Source organism: Centropristis striata, chromosome 5, assembly GCF_030273125.1.
Source record: "Centropristis striata isolate RG_2023a ecotype Rhode Island chromosome 5, C.striata_1.0, whole genome shotgun sequence".
NCBI lineage: Eukaryota > Metazoa > Chordata > Actinopteri > Perciformes > Serranidae > Centropristis > Centropristis striata.
In genome coordinates, this window is record NC_081521.1 from 32,923,352 (window position 1) to 32,942,692 (window position 19,341).

The 19,341-nt window shown below is 40.5% G+C and overlaps 1 protein-coding gene and 1 pseudogene across 1 annotated transcript in view; one reads left to right on the plus strand and one right to left on the minus strand.

The window, feature by feature from the left end:
• The window catches only part of znf385a (zinc finger protein 385A), a 69,692-nt gene extending 55,905 nt beyond the window's left edge, over positions 1-13,787 (plus strand). Inside the window, exons 5-8 of the mRNA XM_059333716.1 lie at positions 5,570-5,944; positions 10,125-10,309; positions 11,084-11,176; positions 11,582-13,787. Of these exons, the coding sequence (XP_059189699.1) occupies positions 5,570-5,944; positions 10,125-10,309; positions 11,084-11,176; positions 11,582-11,830 (902 nt within the window). The 3' untranslated portion in view covers positions 11,831-13,787. The remainder of the gene's footprint in view (positions 1-5,569; positions 5,945-10,124; positions 10,310-11,083; positions 11,177-11,581) is intronic.
• A 4,103-nt stretch (positions 13,788-17,890) lies between these two features.
• On the minus strand, positions 17,891-18,068 carry LOC131972401 (U2 spliceosomal RNA; annotated as a pseudogene).
• Between the last annotated feature and the right edge of the window lie 1,273 nt (positions 18,069-19,341).

Here is a 19,341-nt window from a genome sequence, read left to right on the forward strand (position 1 = left end):
ACATTTCCGCCGTATTGACAGGAGGGCACAGAGCAAACATGATGAATGAAAAGATGACACACGGGTCCAATAAAGGCCAGAAAGGCAAAAATATAAAAGCAAAGACCTTAGCTTTTCACTGTCTTTGACTCTTTTTTATGCATAAAAATAAGACTTCCTTGCGAGCTGATCCCAGAGTAGTAAAGGGCCAGTCTTTTCCACTCCTCTGCCCTCATGGGGGATCTGAGATCAGCTCCAGGCCTGTCGCCATTAGTGAGACTTCCAAAAGCACAAGGAGCCAAAACAAGCCTGCCATGACCGAAATCTGAAAGTAGCAACATGTGAAAGAATGCCTTTTTCCATTCAAGCCTCTTTCTCGTGACCCTGGAAACTCGTCTCTTCCTGGTCTGCCTGCCTGCTCGCTTGCGTGTGTGTGTGTGTGTGTGTGTGTGTGTGCCCTTAGCGTGATCCTGTCCCCCCTGCTTCATGCTAGGAGGACAGATCTCATGCAGCTGTGTGCGTGGCCTCTGCAGCGTCTGGAGGACGGACACTTGTGGTTTGGCCTGTCTACACTGGGGCAGTTACTCTGAAACTGACAAAGACACATAATGCATGCACACATATACACAAACAAAGTGGTCAGGCTCATGGAAGCGCACAGATGGACGGACGAGGAGAAGATTTCCCACAATTCAAATCTCATACAACACAGAGCAGTGTTTGTTATTGATGTCGAGTGTGATGCTTTTTCTGTGAATGGTCTGTTTGTTGATCTGGGATTTTGCGCGATATGACTTCTAGACATTCAGAAACGATATTACAGTCTAGCGTTGGTATGATGACCTTCTTTTTATGTACTGCATCACTTCTCATCAACACATCAAAAGCAGTCAGCAGTGATGGCTTTAATCAGGACACACTGAGACCTTGCTGAAGGCTAAAGCAGTGAAAGGTCAGTTATGGCGCTGCCTTCACCTTATGGCTATCAGAACAAGTCACATGTTTCATAGCCCTCAAAGGGTTTGCGGTCAGAGTTGCCCCCAAAGAGGAGGCCCTTGGCTTTGAGGGATTTGGCTTGGTGAGCTGAGGGTTTGGCTGTGCCGGGGGCTGATGGAGAGACAGCTGTTTACTTGAAGAGAAGCTCTGCTCCTCCCTCCTTCCCTTCCTCTTTATCCCTCTGCCGTCTGACACTCCCACTCTAATGAAGGGCCCTGTTAAAACCACCCTCGTATTATGGCACTCTTAAGTCCACACAAACACAGACAGGCGCACACACCCAAGGTCAATTAAACGGATGACTTTCATGCGAGGGCTAGGGTTGCATGGCTGTGAAGTGACGACAGTATCGAGTTTCACAGATATGCTTTTTTTGCTCGGCCTGAGTTTGTTGTTAGTCTTGGAGTTTTCACCGAATTTCACAACTTTTCCCTCTGAAGTTATTTGATCAAATCAACCTGAAATAATCAGTATCTAATTGCATGTCTGTGAATGTGCGTTTGTGTATTTGTGTGTGACTCAGAGTTCGGATGCAGGCCAGACTGGGGAAAAAGGCACCCAACTACATTATGAATGAGGCTCGGCTCTTGTAGGGGCAGCATTGGGTTTCTTAGCTCATTAATCATTAAGAATGGGCATTGGGGTGGTGGGAGGTTGGGGGGTGGTAGACAGAGTCATCCTAACCCCTAATCTCTCTCTCACACACACACACACACACACACACACACACACACACACGCACACACAGATAGAAACACACCCACCTACTAACTATCATACCCACACAGTCAACATGCCGGTGCTGTGTTAAACCTCCTGGTATTTTTGCTGGAGCAGTATCTCACATTACTCAGGACTCGCAATAAAGCCAGCCTCTGTAATCTGTTTACCTCGGTTTAAATTGCAGCACTTTTATTCGGCATTTGAAATAAACAAAGTGTATCCATCATTGCACAATGTTCCACCTACACACACGACTGATTACAGCAATAACTCTGTTGTTCTGCTTTCAAGTTTATATTTTATAAACACAAAACGACCACAAAGGTTGTTTGCTCCTACCCTTTACCACCCACAGTGGCCTTTTCTAAATTAGCAAGAGATTAATCCTCATATCTCAACACAAATGTTTCAAAAACATGGTAAAGGTTGTCGAAAAAAGTTATTTAGCATAAAATTGCTGTGTTGCTGAGTTTTACTTTTATTTTTTTTAAAGTAAATTATTATAATGGAATATATATATATATATACTCCCCCCATCAGCAGGGATATATATATATATATATATATATATATATATATATATGGTCTTGAATGTTAAATTACAGTGAATTCTATGTAAAAAAAATATATATATATATATATATATATATGTTGCTGAATGTTAAATTAAGGCATCTTTTTGTTTTTCTTACAGTAAAACTTTAAATTTAAAGTAAAATAAAATGAAAAAATAAATAATAAAGTCACTTACCATTATAATAAAGTAAAAACAACAAAAACAACTGTAAAAATACAAAATAAAATACTCATCATAATTCTGAATTTAAAATTAAGGCAACTTTCTGTTTTCTTACAGTTAAACTTTTAATTTAATGTAAAAAGAAATTGTAAAAAAAATCCACTGTTTCCACAAGTTTTTCTACATATATTTTTAAAAATACATATATTTCATGTATATTATCCATAACTTAAAATAAATTATCTGTTCAATAACTTTCTCCCAGCATCACGTCTGACTTCAGATAAGAAGTTACCAGCAAACAACAAACGTAAATATGGGCTGTAATAACCTTCTGCACAAATCACATATGTGGTCGTATTTAAACGGAGGACAGTTTCTTTATCATTACCATTACCATTACCCGCAATCGGGTCGCGGGGGGCTGGAGACGATCCCAGCTGACATTGGGCGTGAGGCAGGGGACACCCTGGACAGGTCGCCAGACTATCGCAGGGCCAACACATATAGACAGACAATCACACTCTCATTCATACCTACGGGCAATTTAGAGTCACCAATTAAATTAGTCACAGTTTCTTTATATAACAACAAAATGCATACTTTTTGTCTGGTTCCCGACTCTATGAGATCACTTACTTTATCAGTTCAATAAGGAACATTTGCTGACATAAGTGTTCCTTAATACCCTGCGTGCCACATCAATTTCAGAATCAGATATCTTTTACATTTCAGAAAAGCTATCACTGATAAGAGACAATTTTATACTGAAGAAATCAGGATGAACTTTGACTCTTGCGGCAAACAGTGGAAGTGGTTTATGGTCTGAATCTGAATTAGTATTAAATCCCACGGCTTTATCAACAAAACCTCTCCCCGTGGACCGCATACTATACATAGCTTTAATTTCCTGAGGTGGATTAAGGCGATGCAGACAAACCGGACTATAGTGTAAAGCATCTGGACTGAGTTATCTTCCTCCGCTGACCTCTCCCAGTGAATAATGCCTTCTTATGTTTGCTATGAGGCCAGCTAGCAGGGAAGAAGGTCAGTTAACTGCCTTATCAATGTTTAATTAGGCTTACAGCATATCCCTACTTTCTGGAGATTCAACTAACTCTGACAGTGGGATTCTGCAGGATAAGAAAAATATCGCAATTTGTCTCCACTGCTCACAGAGAATAGCAAATCTAGTGTGAATATTGCATGCTTTTCATTTTAGTCAGTAAATATGACAAAAAGAAACACTTTGCAGCTCAGCGAGGCTCATAACTTCAGGTTGCTAAGACAGACTGTGAGTTACCGTGGCTGTGGAGGCCCTGAGGGGTTAGCCTCAAGCTGAACTTGTTCTGAGGGGGATGAGTGTGAGGCATTCACTGTGGTATGAGGTGAACAGTGACTGGATGTGACGGTTTGGTAAGGCAGACCTCCAGGCCATCGTGGATCATGAAATCCCTCATTACTATTTGGCCGACCACCTCCATCCCTCCCCTCTTGATTTAAACTCAAACCACATGTTTTGGACGCTGTGGATTCTGGGTTTGTTTCTCGGCATTGTAATGCAGCCGTGTGCGTGTGTGTGTGCCTGTGTGTGGGCGAAATTAAAACAACAACAACATTGCAGAAAGCTACTTTAGCTTCCCTATCATTCTGCCTTCCTGCACTTGTAGGTACAAGCTCTGCAATCAACTTAACCAGCTCAGGCAGCGTTGTGGCAAAGTAAGCCCATTATGAGTCACTAACCTCTCCAAAGAGCACTTACACTCACGCTGCACTTTGATCCAGTCCTGGTTTATAGACTCTTCAATGTCATATAGAGTCAGAGTATAATAATATATATATTTTTTATTTTTATTTTTTTCTTCTTTTTCTTTTTAACAAAACATCTGTTTGACAAACGCTCTGAGCAGCCAGCAGCTTTGCAGCTGGAAACTTCCAATATGGAAAGAGAGAAAATTTTGATCTTGGACGCTGTGGAATGGAAAGCACTCACAGAGGCATTTTCATCAGAGGTGATGCAATGCAGCAGCCATAGCAACTATACATGACCAGATGATCATATAGTTACATAAGGTGCAGCACAAACATACCACGACCCCTATGGACTCTGCCATGTGACAGCATGACAAAGCGTGTGGGAATCCGTAAAAGGAAATTGAGCAGTTAAAGTCAATATTTGTTTTCTTCCCAGAAATACTCCCTGTTATCCCTTTAATACCCTAATCCGTGGGGCTTTTCCATTGCCTGCCCTCGGCACTACATCCTGTGGAGTTTGGAGAAGGGCCTGCTGCTCCCTGCTGACGGGGGAGTTCTGAATACCCCACCCAAATTTAGGGGGTCTTTTTTCAGCCAACACCCATCGCTTAGCGAATTCCGAAGGCATTGTGTATGGGAGTGGCTGACCAGAAACATGTGTTTGGAAATGTATGTATAAACATGTTAAAAAGTCGTGCAATTGAACACATGAAACAATAAGAGATGGAAACTATAGACAGCGAGAAGAGGAAAAGTGAGCGGCACTTAATGATATTTTTTTTGGACTGCATGTGGTGCCCTGTGACAAAGCAAGTGCCATTTTGCTTCAAACTCAGCCAAAAACAACAGGTGTGTTGGAAAGAGTCATAACATGCACCGGCTGTGGTATCTGCTTCCTCTTTCTCCCTTAGGAAACATTTCAATAAGATGAGACCACATCAGTGAAAGACTGGCTCGAAAACTTCAAAAAAGCCTCGAAGCATACCGTGTCTTTTCACATATGGGACATACGTTCTCCTCCTCTGATCATCTACTTTATATGAAGCTTAGATTAAATGGGACGCTTTTTAACCAATTATGGTCTTTACAGTGGGAAATAAAAAGCACTTCCGTCTGCTTTATGTCGGTTTGTGTGATCTACGCAGCAGACTGTGCTGTCCACATTGAACTGGGAGTGGTTAGTGGTGTGGTTTGACATAGCAGAGAGTTTATGTCAGGGGGACTTTGCTTTTCCACTAAGTTTAAAGACAATGAAATCACTAGTGAAACACTTTATTGTTTGAGTTATGTGCTTTTTGGACCACAAAATCAGATTTTTCTTCGCATTGCATTTGACATTTATTCTATTTCTCTCTGTTTCTCTCTTTGTTTTTGCAGATGAAACACGGCCCCTGTCGCAGTTAAACGGCCCCCTGCTGGCCCCAGGGCCCCTGCTGGCTCCAGGGCCCCTTCCACCTCTCACCACCCCTCCGACCCCACCCATGGACTCCCCTGTGCCCTCGGTGTGCCCCCTCCTGCCCACACCCACTCCTCCCCTGATCCCTCCTTCCTCAACCTCCCCAGGCTGCGGCACTGGCAGCGCCAGCTCGGAGCAGCCCGGATCTGGACCCCCGGTCTCAGGAGCTGCCGGCACCACGGCCCCCAGCCCGTCCAATCCAGAGACAGAGGAGGACAAGGCCAAGAAACTGCTGTACTGCTCACTGTGCAAGGTGGCTGTCAATTCCTTGTCACAGCTGGAGGCCCACAACAAAGGTGGGTTGGTGTGTGAGCTATGATGTGTTGAAATTACTGCACTGCTTCTGCATTTTCCAGAAGTTCACTGGCAATCAAAGCATTTGGAATTAACTGTGACGTTCTTGGATCTTCTGCTGATGAAATACGAGTTTCTGGAGGTGGAACTTTCTTTCCCTCATCTACTTCAGCTACAGTTGGATTCTTCTCTGTTTACTCAAACCACACTGCTGCTGCGGCTGTTGTTGTTGTTGCTGGCAATGGTGTCACATCCTGTGTCCCGGGAGTGTCGCCAAGACAATCCATGAAGCATCTAAATATTATGAATTTCTAAACTGGAATTTTAAAAAAATACTCTAAAAGTGTAAACAACGTGCATGTGATGCAAGTCTAGATGATCTTATAACAAGAAAACACAAGAGAGCTCAGAAAAACAAACAAAAAAACGGGGCAATTTTTAAGAGAAGAAATTAATTGAAAACTGCATTAACAAGTGAAGTCAAACATTTATATGTATCTTATATATTTTAATGTGTTATGTCAGTACAATTTTTATGTTACACTCCTTTTAAAAAAATAGCTGCTGATTGATGTGGACCAACAGCCACCATGACGTCATTTACTGCTTTGTAGACTGACTCGTTTTGAAGCCTTGAGTTTGGCATTTTAGGTGTCGCCATCTTGTTTTTTTGGAGCCAGAAGTCACCATATTTGGACAAGAAGGTGGAGCAGGGGTTGTTCCAATTAACTTTTAAGAATTAAAAAACAAACTATGAAGGGTCAATGTTTTGAGACACACACGGAAACACAGAAAACGCTTAAAAACAAACAAGCTTATGGCTACTTAAATGTACAGTGCCCTGGAAAGAAGGAATCCCCACCCTGCTTTATTATCTATTTTATTCTAAATGGGACCATAATTTACAAAATAAACATGCTCATTGGAAAAAGGTTTACTGCAGTAATAAATCAAGTCAGAAGTAGGGGGAATTTGTCAGACTTCTATACAATGTGACTTCTTTTTGCAACCAGTGGAGTCCCCCCCTGCTGGTCATTAGAAAGAATGCAGGTTTTAGGCTTGACTTCTCATGCCTGGAGGTTGCTGCTTGGCTATTTTTTTAAACACAATTTATAGTATAATTTTTATTTTAATAACTGATTATAGGAGTTACAACACCAGGTGCCTAGAAGAATGTAGATGTTATTGAGAATTCAGTTGGTAATATGAAATAACACAATTTACACGCCTCAAAGTTGCACAAAGACAAACCAACATACAGTCTATTAACTGCCTGCACTTACTGTTGATGACCTGGTCGTGCCCCAGCAGAAGAACACTGATCAGCAGATAACTGATCTGTTTGACACAGACGGGCTCGACCTATGTAACCGAGCACTGATCTCCTCGTTTCAGGAGCTCTGTCAAGGTGCCTCACCTGTGTGTGTGTGTGTGTGTGTGTGTGCTCTCTCATGCAGCACTCTGCTGTACTGCACTCACACTTTCTTCACCCACACAAGGCATGATTATTTAAAAGAAAAAAACTCTCCCCCACTTCATGATTTATCTTATCATTTGCTGCACGCAGCCTAAAATAAAAACTGTTCCCCATAGCCTGAAGCCTTCCACTTGAAGAAGTTGCAGGAGAGGATGGTAAAGGCAGGCAACCACTGCATAAGGGAATAGGAGAAAAATATGTTTTGTGGCTGAGCTCAACACAATACCAGCTTGAATATTCTGTCAGACAGCTTTCACACATGATGACACTTTCTCAGGGCTGCAAATACCCCTGAGGTGCCCGCTGCCTGCTTTAATCCTTTATGCCCTACCAACTTAGCTCTGCCTGTGACCTTGTGTCCCTGCGAGGACACTTTGTATCTGCCTGACTCCAGTCTCTATTATTTATACACTCTCCTACACAGAAGAAAAACCACAGAGACACAACAGACAATGAAGAACTGACTCCACATCAGTGTAACTGTATACCATTTGCCTTGAGTAATGTTTGATGTCAGCCAGACATGGAAGCAGCCAACAAAACGTATCTTAAGTCTGGATGAAGTTTTAATCAATAAAAGTGCAATCGCTGCCACCATTATGGTTAGATTAACCTCTAGAAGGCTTTTGGAATTTATGCTTTATCATGCACTGATTAATTGTCTGACAACTCTTACATCTGCCTACTAGCATGTTTATAATTTACACGCAACTGTACTGTAAGTACGAAAAGACATCACACAAGCAGTATATTAAAGCTTCTAAATATGCCCCTGGATCACAGCCTGCTGTCAGCTAGCTGGCCCTGAAGTTCAACCCTTGAATGACAAATAGTTGAAACTCTACGAAGGAAGCAATCTGGAAACAATCACCCTCACTTGTTCTCAAAATCAAAACTGTGCGAGTGGGGGTTCAAAAATAAAAGCTTATGTCATGCAGACATATGAGCCGCGTGCGTGGCAAAGAATGAACAACAGAAAAGACTAAAAAAGAAAAAGAGAAGAGAAGACAGAATGATGTGTTTGTTATGTTATTTCAACAGTTTTCTGCTTATTTTTTCAGTTTTCAAATGTGTCTGCTTGTGTGTTAGTTTACACTATGAGTCAACCGTACAAAGACAAAAAATCCACTGGGCCATCCATTGTCAGACCAAAATAGAACAAAGGCAAAAACAGACAACCCAAAAGCACATTTCTGGCCACGAGCGAAATCCGTCATTCCAGCCCCTTTTCCTCCCCAGTGGAGCCCACAGCCTCCATGTTCCCCACCACCACCATCTCCCTCTCTGCTGTAACCTTAACTCAGTTCAAAGGGATTTCAGTGAGTGACTCAAAGTCAGAGCCCAAGATAGTGGGATGTTTTACTTTCTGAGAGGCACGGGGGTCATTTGGGCGGGGGCTGGCTAAATTTTTTTCCGCCAAGTACAAAATGTGTGATTATTTAATGAGCAAGTATTCTGGCACACTCGTTGGTGTGCGGCTTTGCAGAACACTTAAAAGGGAAAGTCATGTGCAAGAGCACCTCTCTGTGTGTTGTCTGCTTTGCAAATTTAGCCCCCAGGAGTCTTCAAATCAAGAAAACACTGCATACAGAAATAAGTTAATGCATGAAACCTGCATGCTCACAGTTTATAATCTCCCATAAAGTCCTTTTTATAGCCGGTGAACATCTTGAATTGACAACATCTGACTGAAAATCTTTTTTTAATTGCTGAGTTTTTGCAAGATTTTCTTTCTGGCTGAAATAATGTTTGGTTTAATGACCGGGCGTTGGTTTGACTCTGGGGGATCAGACCATTAAAAGGTCTGAGTTCACATATAACTGTATTATTTGCCCAAAAAGACAGTTGTTGTTTATTTCCTGGGTGGAATTATTTTCTGTCTAGTGTGAGTCACCCATCTGTAAGGAGACAAGCCTCTATTTTGATTGCTCAGCAGTATGAATTAAATGTTTTATATATATATATTTGTTTTATTTTCCAATATGAAGGAAATAGTGTTATTAAATTATAAGTGAAGGATTGAAAAGTACAGGCGTCATGATCAGCGCAGCAAATCTGACTGCAAATCTATCGTGAGCTCAGACAAACCTGCTTCTCATTATGACTCAGTTGTAAATCTCCAGTGTTTGACATTTACAGATAAAATTATTGATCTTGACAGCGAGGGTTCAGTGGTGCATCCCTGCCACTGATGTTGGCACACGTGGTGTAATATATTTGACTACAGTAAGTACTCACTGTATGAGCGAATCTCACCAACTCCCCTGATCAAACATTATCAACAGGTTACTGTAATATTAGCATTAGAGAGCACTGAGTTCATGTTCCAGCTGCACAGCTGTCTGACTGCAGCCCTCTAGTGGTAAAAACGTACAACTACAACTGTAACAGCAGCATGTTCTGCATGCTGAGCATATGTGGTCGATTACTGGGGAATCAAGCCAGTTGTACATTTTCTTTTGTTTCTTGCTCTGATATTTGTCACTGTCACATTTTCTCCATCACTGTAATGATTTACAGAGAAATGCCGTCCAGACTGATTTTACTTAAGTCAGGTGGAAACAGCATGACTCGTGTTATAAATAGTCATGCATCTGCACTGTATTACTTCATTCTATTTTATTAAGCTTCTAAATATGTAATTTCATCTTGGCTAATGGAATTGCTGACCTGTGTCTTTGGCTTGTGCGCGTGTCTGCCTGCAGGTACCAAACACAAAACTATCCTGGAGGCACGAAGCGGGCTGGGCCCCATCAAGGCATATCCTCGCCTGGGCCCCAAGCCCATTGGAGAGCAGGGAGGGGGGCCGGTGGACCCCAACACTCAGGAACGAACCTTCCACTGTGAGATCTGCAACGTGCGGGTCAACTCTGAACTGCAACTCAAACAGGTAGGAGGGAGAAATTGTGCATGGAATTTTGATTTAATATTATGATTCAATTGGATTTGGTAGTAAGATGTAAAATATTATACATGTAATATAACCAGCTCTTTTGGAAGTCTTAAAATGTTGTTGTTTTTTCATGCAACAAGTTTTTGTGGGAGCATTTGTAATTACCATGCTAATTATATAATTGTGGAAGACATTCTGTTTTTATTAAAGCACATTGTAAATCTGGATTCCAGCTGATTTTGGTTCAGCTTTGTCAACTTTCCATACATACATTTCTATCATGGTTTAGTTTCTTTTTTCCCTTTCCCACAATGCAGTGTAGCTTTTTTTTTCAACACACAGTCAGACACAGTCAGATTTTTTATTTTGTCAATCCAACAAATTATAAAGCTGCCTGAAAGCCAAAATACTAAATCTATTTTCACCACTCATACACACAAATAGGAGTATAAACTACAATGCAGTTTATTTACATGTAAAATGAAACAGTAATAGTTATCATTGCAAAGAAAATTTAAGTTTTAAAAATGGTCTAAAAACATTAATGGCATACTATGTGTTATCTTCTATGACTGCACTTTCAACTGGATTTCTCAGCTTGTCTCTGCATTATACATAAATATAGTTAAATATCAGACTCCAGGGGGTAAAAAATTAACCAGTGTCCCGAATCTAAGATGTTTATGTTATGTTTGTGATGGTTTAATATGGCAAATTTATCCACTCTGTGAAAGAGAGAATAAGTTGTGTTCCTGTGTTTGTTCCCTTCAGCACATATCAAGTCGAAGGCACCGGGATGGCATGGCAGGCAAGCCTAACCCCCTCCTCAGCCGACACAAGAAGCACAGGGGAGCTGATCTGACGGTAACCTTTCACTGTTGAATTCTGACTCCTCCTATGGCACAGTTGGCAAATCTGAGATCCACAGATCAGATAGACAGTGATAATGGAGAACATGAGGTCTGCAGGGCCTCGTAGTGTTTAGCGCTTGTTTATTTGATCACTACAAAAGCCTGCCAGTTGTTCTGTTTTTGGCCGTGTCCTCCTCCAGAATATATTAAGGCAATTGAACTGAAACCTCTGCATTATGATAGATCAAAAGAGTCTGGAGAGGAAAGTCTATATCTGTTTTCCCTCCATGTGTTGACCTTCTGGAACTAATCATTTTATCCCCTTCTCTCTCTCTCTCTCTCTCTCTCTCTCTCTCTCTCTCTCTCTCTCTCTCTCTCTCTCTCTTGTTTCTCTTTGTGCACCCCCTTCTGTCTGCAGTCTTCTTTGACCTTCTCCAAGGATCTCACCAAAGCTTTGGGCGCAGGGCTCTTGCCCAGCCCCTTGGCTGTTGCTGCTGCAATGGCCGCCGCAGCTTCCTCGAACCAGATGGCTCTACGTGCAGCAGCTCCTGCGCACCACCCGCACCATCACCTATTGCAAGGCCCGCCTCTCAGCCACGCCATCCTGAGACCCGCCCCCGGGCCCATCCGCACCACCCACGGGCCAATCCTCTTCTCCCCTTACTGACACATCACCTTCTGACTCCGGCCAGTCAGGAACAGCCACTCCAAAAGCACACTGTGAAGACACAAACATGATCAACAAACAGCAATTGATAGGGGGAAAAAAAATCCAACCATTTAAATATTGAACTGAGAGAAACACGAGGGAAAGGAGTCGAAGTTTATGTCTTTCCTCCCTTTACCTGAAACTCTCCCTCCATTTCAAAGACTTCTGCAGATGGAATGAGCTGAGGAGAGATTTTCTCATTATGCATCCAACTCCCTTGTTCATCTCTCACCTCCCCTGGTCCCTCCCCCTTGCACTGTGGCCCCGTCATGGCCGCCTCGATAGCTACAGAAGAAAACTCCTTTCTAGAAACATTAAACCACATGTAGTGTTACATAATTATTCTGGGCCAGGTTGGTTTTCTTCTGTCGTCATGGCTCAACATGTTCTTCTCATCCTATGCACCTCAAAAACCAAGACAATAATGTTGTGTCAGTAGGGTAGCTGCTTCAATCGGTCTTTGCTGTTCGCCACATGTAGCTGTGGCGGCCTCCGCGGTACTGTACATGTCCCCTTCTGCGCCAGAGGCCAGCAACTCTTCAATTTGTGACACTAGGTCCTCGCTAGATACAACATGACTTGGGCTGACAGGCAGGTGGTAGCTGCATCTGAACATGTCTCATGGTTGGGGGGGGTGGGGGGGTTTAAGAGAGCAGAAAAGTGACGGTGGGGGATTGCACTCCCCTGTCACTTCATGAGACGGTGAGGTGAGAGGAGGGCTGGCACGGGTCAGTGGATGGATTGACCCCGGGCAGCATGCAGACACACACAGGCCAAAACGAATCTGTTTTAAAATAGACTGCACCAACAAAAATCCCCACAGGGCACATCTGCCAACCTCCATATCAGTCAGGGAGAAAGAGGAAAGAAGATGAGAGAAAGAGGAGAAGTCACACATTGGTACATACTGTACTGCTCTATTTAATACACGATCCCTGGCCTCCAATCCAATAATCTGTTCTTTTACTTACAGTAATGAGAAAGAGGAGGGAGCAGAGTTCAGATGTATTTTGTGAGACTACTGCTCACATTAGGCCATCACAAAGAGAGTAATCGACATCCTTACATCTCCCCGGTCTTCATCCTGCAGGCTGATTCACCGTGTAGGTGTGATGGTTTGACTTTAAGGTGCAACCCTGTGTACCGATGTATTTATGTCGTTTCTGCATGCAGCCTCACAATAAAATCCTACAGGGTCAGGCTTCTGCATAACCGGAATGACCTCTCTCCATTGCTGCCCTATCCTCCTCCTCCTCACCTCCCCCATCTACAGTACAAAGGTTCACACGAGTCTATAGCAGAGGGCACATCGACACTGGCAATCATAATGCTCAAAGGGAACAAATTAAAGAAGAGGAAGATGAAAGCCAAATACATTCTTGGAGAAATGATCTTGAGCTGGTTTGACAGCAGAGTCTGAAGCCCAGCGAGGTCACCCAGGGGCAGGGAGCTGAGACTTCCAGCTCAAGGCTTCTACCAATACTTCCCGTCTTACAACTGAAAGCCATGAAACGCACCATGATTTGGTTTCTTTAACAAAGACTTGGTGAGCACTTTTGTTTTTGTTTGGTTTTGGACTGTTGGTTTGCGTTTATATCACACGTAAAAAAGAGCAAAATAGAAAACACGACAAAAATATTTTTGTAGGTAGAAAATGTTAATAACTGTATTCATGAAGGGATGAGACGAGTTATCGATGGTGGTTATATAAGTGTTGACTCAGACAGACAGACAGACAGACCGAAGCTAGCTAAGCAGCAGCAGACGCTTATTGCTCGACAGCTTGAAAAACCCTTTTCTGAACGAGATGTACACTGTGCCCTTTCATTGAGAAGCAATGAGCTCTAATGTCTTACCTTTGTCTGAATATTGCAATGCAATGAGCAATTTTTATCAGAGTGACTTGTTATCATTGTGACATGTTGTGACATGTTGTCTGGAGTCATGTGTAAACTGGGAGCACGCCAGCTGACAGACTTTTCTGTTCTTCCATGAGGAGTAAATGCCCTCGAAGGGATTGAGAGAGGGACAGAGAGAGATGGAGGTGTAGCTGGGCTTAGGGACCGACCCTTCATATTAAAGGGCCTTTTTACTACGGTAATCTCTGCTTGGGGAACAGGGTACAACGCCAGGTATCAAGGGATTAAAGCTAGAATTGTTCAACAGGCTTATTTCTTAGTTGGACTTACTGAGTTGCATTATTTTTTTCTGTGTGTGTGAGAACTGTGTTTAAGTGAAAATCCTGAGGAACATCATTATCATTATTATTATTATTATTAATGCCATTACTTAAAGAAGAAGCTGGCTCGGGCGTCAGCTTCCACCGTTGTGCTCTTTTTGTTGCTGAACGAAAAAACCTTCTTTGCAGAGTTCATTTTGTGAGTGAGATTCCAGGATTCGTGCTCTCCTACCTGTTGGTGTGTGTACCATGTGTATTCTAGTGTGTGTTGGGACCTGCTCTCTCCCCACTTCCCACCAATCAGAGACAAGAGGCAACCTGGAGCTATAAAGTGGCCTAACACAGTAACGAGACAAAAACATGCACACATTTGGTTTGGAAAGATTGATTTATCTTTATCAACCAAATCTGAGTCGTGCAATCTTGTCCCTGGTAGGTCAGAAAAGTAGCAGCACCACAGATATGTGCATACTGTGGTAACTTCCACTAATGCATCCTCATTGTTCACTATGGGAAATAAATGTTAGATTCCTATTTTCTGGGCAGGTATTTCATGTTAGCTGTGTTTAGGCTAATAGCCTTAGCCTTATTCTGCCCACAGCCTCTCCAAGAGCAGACAGATGGACAGACAGAGGGACGGAGAGGCTATGGTGTAATTTTGTCTTGCCAATAAAGTTATTTTTGAATTTCATTGTCAGAGGGGACAAAGAGTTTGTATGGCGAATTGTAGCAATACCTGACTCATTCTGGCTACTCTTGTTTATTGCAATAAGAAAATTAAACAATAAATGTGTATGTGAGTAAAACATTATAAATGTAATTTAAATGAAAAAGAAACTTTATGGTAAATAATATTGGTATCAAGAGAAACCATGGTGGGAAAAAAAAGTAAATGTCAATAAATCATTAAATGAAACAAATGTGTTCAGAGTTCAATCATTGTGTGAACAAACACCCTCCGTCAGATGTCATAACTCATGAAGAAGAGTACTGAAAAATGTCTCATACAATACAAACAGGGTCTTTTTGCATCACAGTCCTAGCATCATATATGTCACTTATATATAATGTTTAAGAACAAATTCACCCTCAAAAGCAGATTAACCCATGTGTGTCTATTTTTTAAAAAGTTGCCCTTGAAAAGCTGTCAAAAAGGATATTAAATTGGTTTAATTTATAATTATTTAATATGATTATTTAGATTGAACTGATTTTTTATTGTGATTTAAATATATAATTTAATGATATAGTGTGTGTCTACTTAAAAAATATCTGATGTCCTTGAAAAACTGTTAAAAAATTATACGTAAAATAATTAATTAAATTAATTATTTAATTTTAATTGATCTTTTTATTACAACTCTGATGTCCTTGAAAAACTGTCAAAATATATATTAAATTAAATGTATAAAATTATCAAATGTAATTATTTAATTTGAATTGAATTATTTTGTATTATTAAAATATATAATAATTATTAGCAATTATTAAGTATCACTTTCAATGAAAAAAAATCCTGATCATTAGGACCAAATATTTATTCATTTTAATCCTAGATAATACCACTTTCAGCAGAAAAAACTAACACAAATCATGAATTACTTTCTGTAATCTAAATGTTCCGGGCACAACAACTCTGATTTTGATGCATTGCATCAAACACTGCAGTGCTCCATAAAAACAGTAGCAATAACTCCAGTGGAAACCAGGAAAACAAGAGAACAATTTGAAGGCAGGACTCTGCAATAGATTGAAAGCCTGATGTAATAAAATGCATGATTTCAGTTGATGATATATCAAAAGTTGTATAGTAGCAGTTTAATGTCTTGATGGGTTTGAATAGGAACATTATGTCCTTGAGAATGTGAGTATCATTATTGTTTGGCAACATTGTTTATTATAGACTTAATATAAGAAATTAGGTTGAATTTTAAACATTAAAAAAAGATCACACTCTTGCCAAAATGTTTGCTACATGCATTAAATACATTATTGTAAACAATTTGGATTAGAAAAATATATTTTTTAATGTCATTAAATTAAATTAAAAAGCTAAAATGTATCCAGTGATGCACAAGGCTTAACACTGCGTTGATTTAAATTGAACCCTTTAAACAAACAAACTATGCTACAAAACAAGTCATAGATTGTGTCATAAGGAGATCATTTTTGGAGTCAGTCTGTTGACAGAGAATTAGTGACTGACTCTTAAATACTGTAAATTCTTCCTGCTGTGAATCATGGAAAACTCCTCCCAGTGAAATCACCATCACCACTCTCATAAATCAGGAGCTTCTCTTTCATTAACTGTCCATGGAAAAGTTCCAGGATTTCTCCCCTGATGACACCATCACTAATATAGTCTCGCCTTTTAAACAGAGAAAAGACATGTCCAAGTTTGACCAAAAGACACCCATATAACCAAAGTAACATCTACGTTGTGTGAATTCAGAAAATGGTTTTATGTTCATTTGATGAAGTTCTTTTATCCAGAGTGTGCTCAGGAGCAACAAGAGCAATTACAAGTTTAGTGGTATGATTAATAATAGTAAGGATGTAAACAGTGTACACTAGAATAATATATAACATATCGACATGGTATGGTATGTTACAGTTAGTATGAGGTACAGTATACAGTATAAGAAACAATGAAATAATAATAATAATAATAATAATAATAATAATAATAATAATAATAAAAAAGAATATCGTATTTCCCTTTGGGGTTCAATAAAGTATTTCTAATTCTGATTCTCATTCTGTAATATAATATAGTACTGCAGTATAACACAAAATCAAATGCAACACTATATATTACAGTGTAGTTTGTATATAATATAATATAATGTAATATAATATAATATAATACTATTTAACTTTATAAAAGCCCTGAACCCCAAGCCGTTTCAGGGCTTTTTTGTTTAATGCTCTTTTGCCATTTTACTCACTGTTTAACAGGATGTAGTTATTCCAAACGGTTGGCAATGTTTTAAATGAAGTGATTCTGACAGAAATATCACAATTTTAAGCTTAGTTTTGGTTACGTTTATAACAGAAATATTCGTAACCTATGATCTGTCCAAGGACTGTTGGAGAGTTAAAATTTTGTTTCTGCAACTCTTTCTACAACAAACAGTGTAACTTTGGCGACAATATATGTTACTGGAGGTTTTCACTTGAGGGGGCACCTGAGAAGACCATGGCTGTGTCCCAATGTCAAGGAAGGATGCTCAAACGGCTGGATTTGAAGGACACTACGTCATCGACATCCGCCGAAGGACTGTCCCAATGTCGAGGATGCTCCGGAGGACAGAGTCTTCTTTTGCCCAAATTCCGAGGATGCATGTGTGTATCCTCCGTGCGCTCCGACTACCCATAAAGCATTGAATGTTGTCACATAACTTACAAAACGTGTGTTCAAAGTCAAGCAAAAACATATGAATAAGCATATGCCAGAATATTAAGCTTAAAGATAATAAACGTCATCTTGATACATTGCCAGTTAAGTTAATTAATGCCGTCTCAGTCGCTAAAGTTATTGTTTATTAATTTATATGTGTCCGATGATGATGTACTATGTGCAACTGTGCCATTCAGAAAGTTATACATTTCCTTATTGTGTTTACAGGGACCGAAAGTCTGATATTATCCGTTATTGTTATTTATAAATAACTGTTATTGTACTGTACTGTAAAATAAAAAATAAAAAATCACAGAACATATTTCCATGATGAATTATGCGCCGCTGCATTCATGGCACTAAGTAGCAGCCGAATTCAGCCAGGATCAGTTAAATATTCAGGTTTAATCCACTTTATGGTTTTTACTTGATAAATCGTGGAGATTCAACCTTAAAGCATCTTCTTCCATTTTCACAAATATGTGTCAGAGTGCTGATGCCAGAGACACATTCATGTCGTGAACTGATTTTGAAATTGCGGCGCTGAATTTATTTATTTTTTATTAAACTGATAAGAACAGATACTACACTTGATCTTAGCCAAAGGGCCGAGAGTGGCGCTGAAGTTAAGCAGGACGTCCAATTACGCAATGACGTACAGCTGCACACTCCGAAGGCTGTCCCATTTCCGCATTACACCAGTCAAAGGAAGGACTCTTGCCTTGCCTTCGGAGGACCCGACTCTGAAGGAAGGATCCTACCAAGGAAGGATCCTTGACATAGGGACACAGCCCATATAAGGCTACACATTTAGGGGGAAGAGTGGACACCGGGAAAATCTCAGGCCACGCCCTCTCAAAAGTCCACTCACTCTGCGTGTCTCCACTACAGAAAGGCCGCCAGAGGGATTGACTCCGGAGGTGACGTATGGTTTTCGATCGCCGCCGTCGCTAACTGTGCACAAAGTCAGCAGCTGATCACAAACAAAGCAGCATGGCTAATTAAGCACAGCTTATGATCGTGAATTAACCGGCAAAGATCGCTAAGTGAACACCTCATGCAGCAGCAGCAGCAGCAGCACATACACACTGTACTGCTGCAGAGCTAACTGTTAGCCAGCTTTGCTAATTTTAACAACAAAGTTGCTAAGTTGGCAACACTTCGCTGGCTGTTTTTTTTTTACAAACGGCACTTGTTGTGGCATCGAGTACTACGTCAAATCCTGCTTAGCGATCTATCCAATCAGTTACCAGGTTTTGTCAGAGGAGAAAAACTATTAATAGTTGATATTTTTATTCACTTATCTGATTGTGTTCTTATTCTATTGTGTGTTTTTCCTGTTTTACTGTAGATTTTTTTTTACTTTTGGATCAACTTGGCACAAGAATTTCCTTCAATATTATTATTATTAAAACATTAATAATAAGAACTTATTATTAAGTTCTATCTCATCTTATCTTCAAGGCGTTGTTGTACTCGGGGATGCCGTATGTGAGGACTGACAGCAGCCCTAAAAATATGAGAACATCAGTAAAAATGATTATATGTTATTATATTATAAACCGGTCGGCTTAAAAGAATACTTTCTTCACAATGCGCTGATTAAAAAAAAAACCAACAACATTCAGACAGTCTATTAAAGATACTGTATGTTTGATAGGATTTTAAGCAATATAGTTATATTTTCCACACAATGATCCTAAGATGACACAAAAACAGCACATTTCATATAAATTTTGCATCAAATTGTATATTGCATTGTTTGCAGGATGTTGCATCCTTGTCTGCACAGTGTAATATTTTTAGCGTTAGTGTAGTTTGCAGCAGTGAAGTAGTGGCACCCAATGTGATTTTCTTTCTGGGGCAAAAAAAATCCCTGGTAGCACCCCT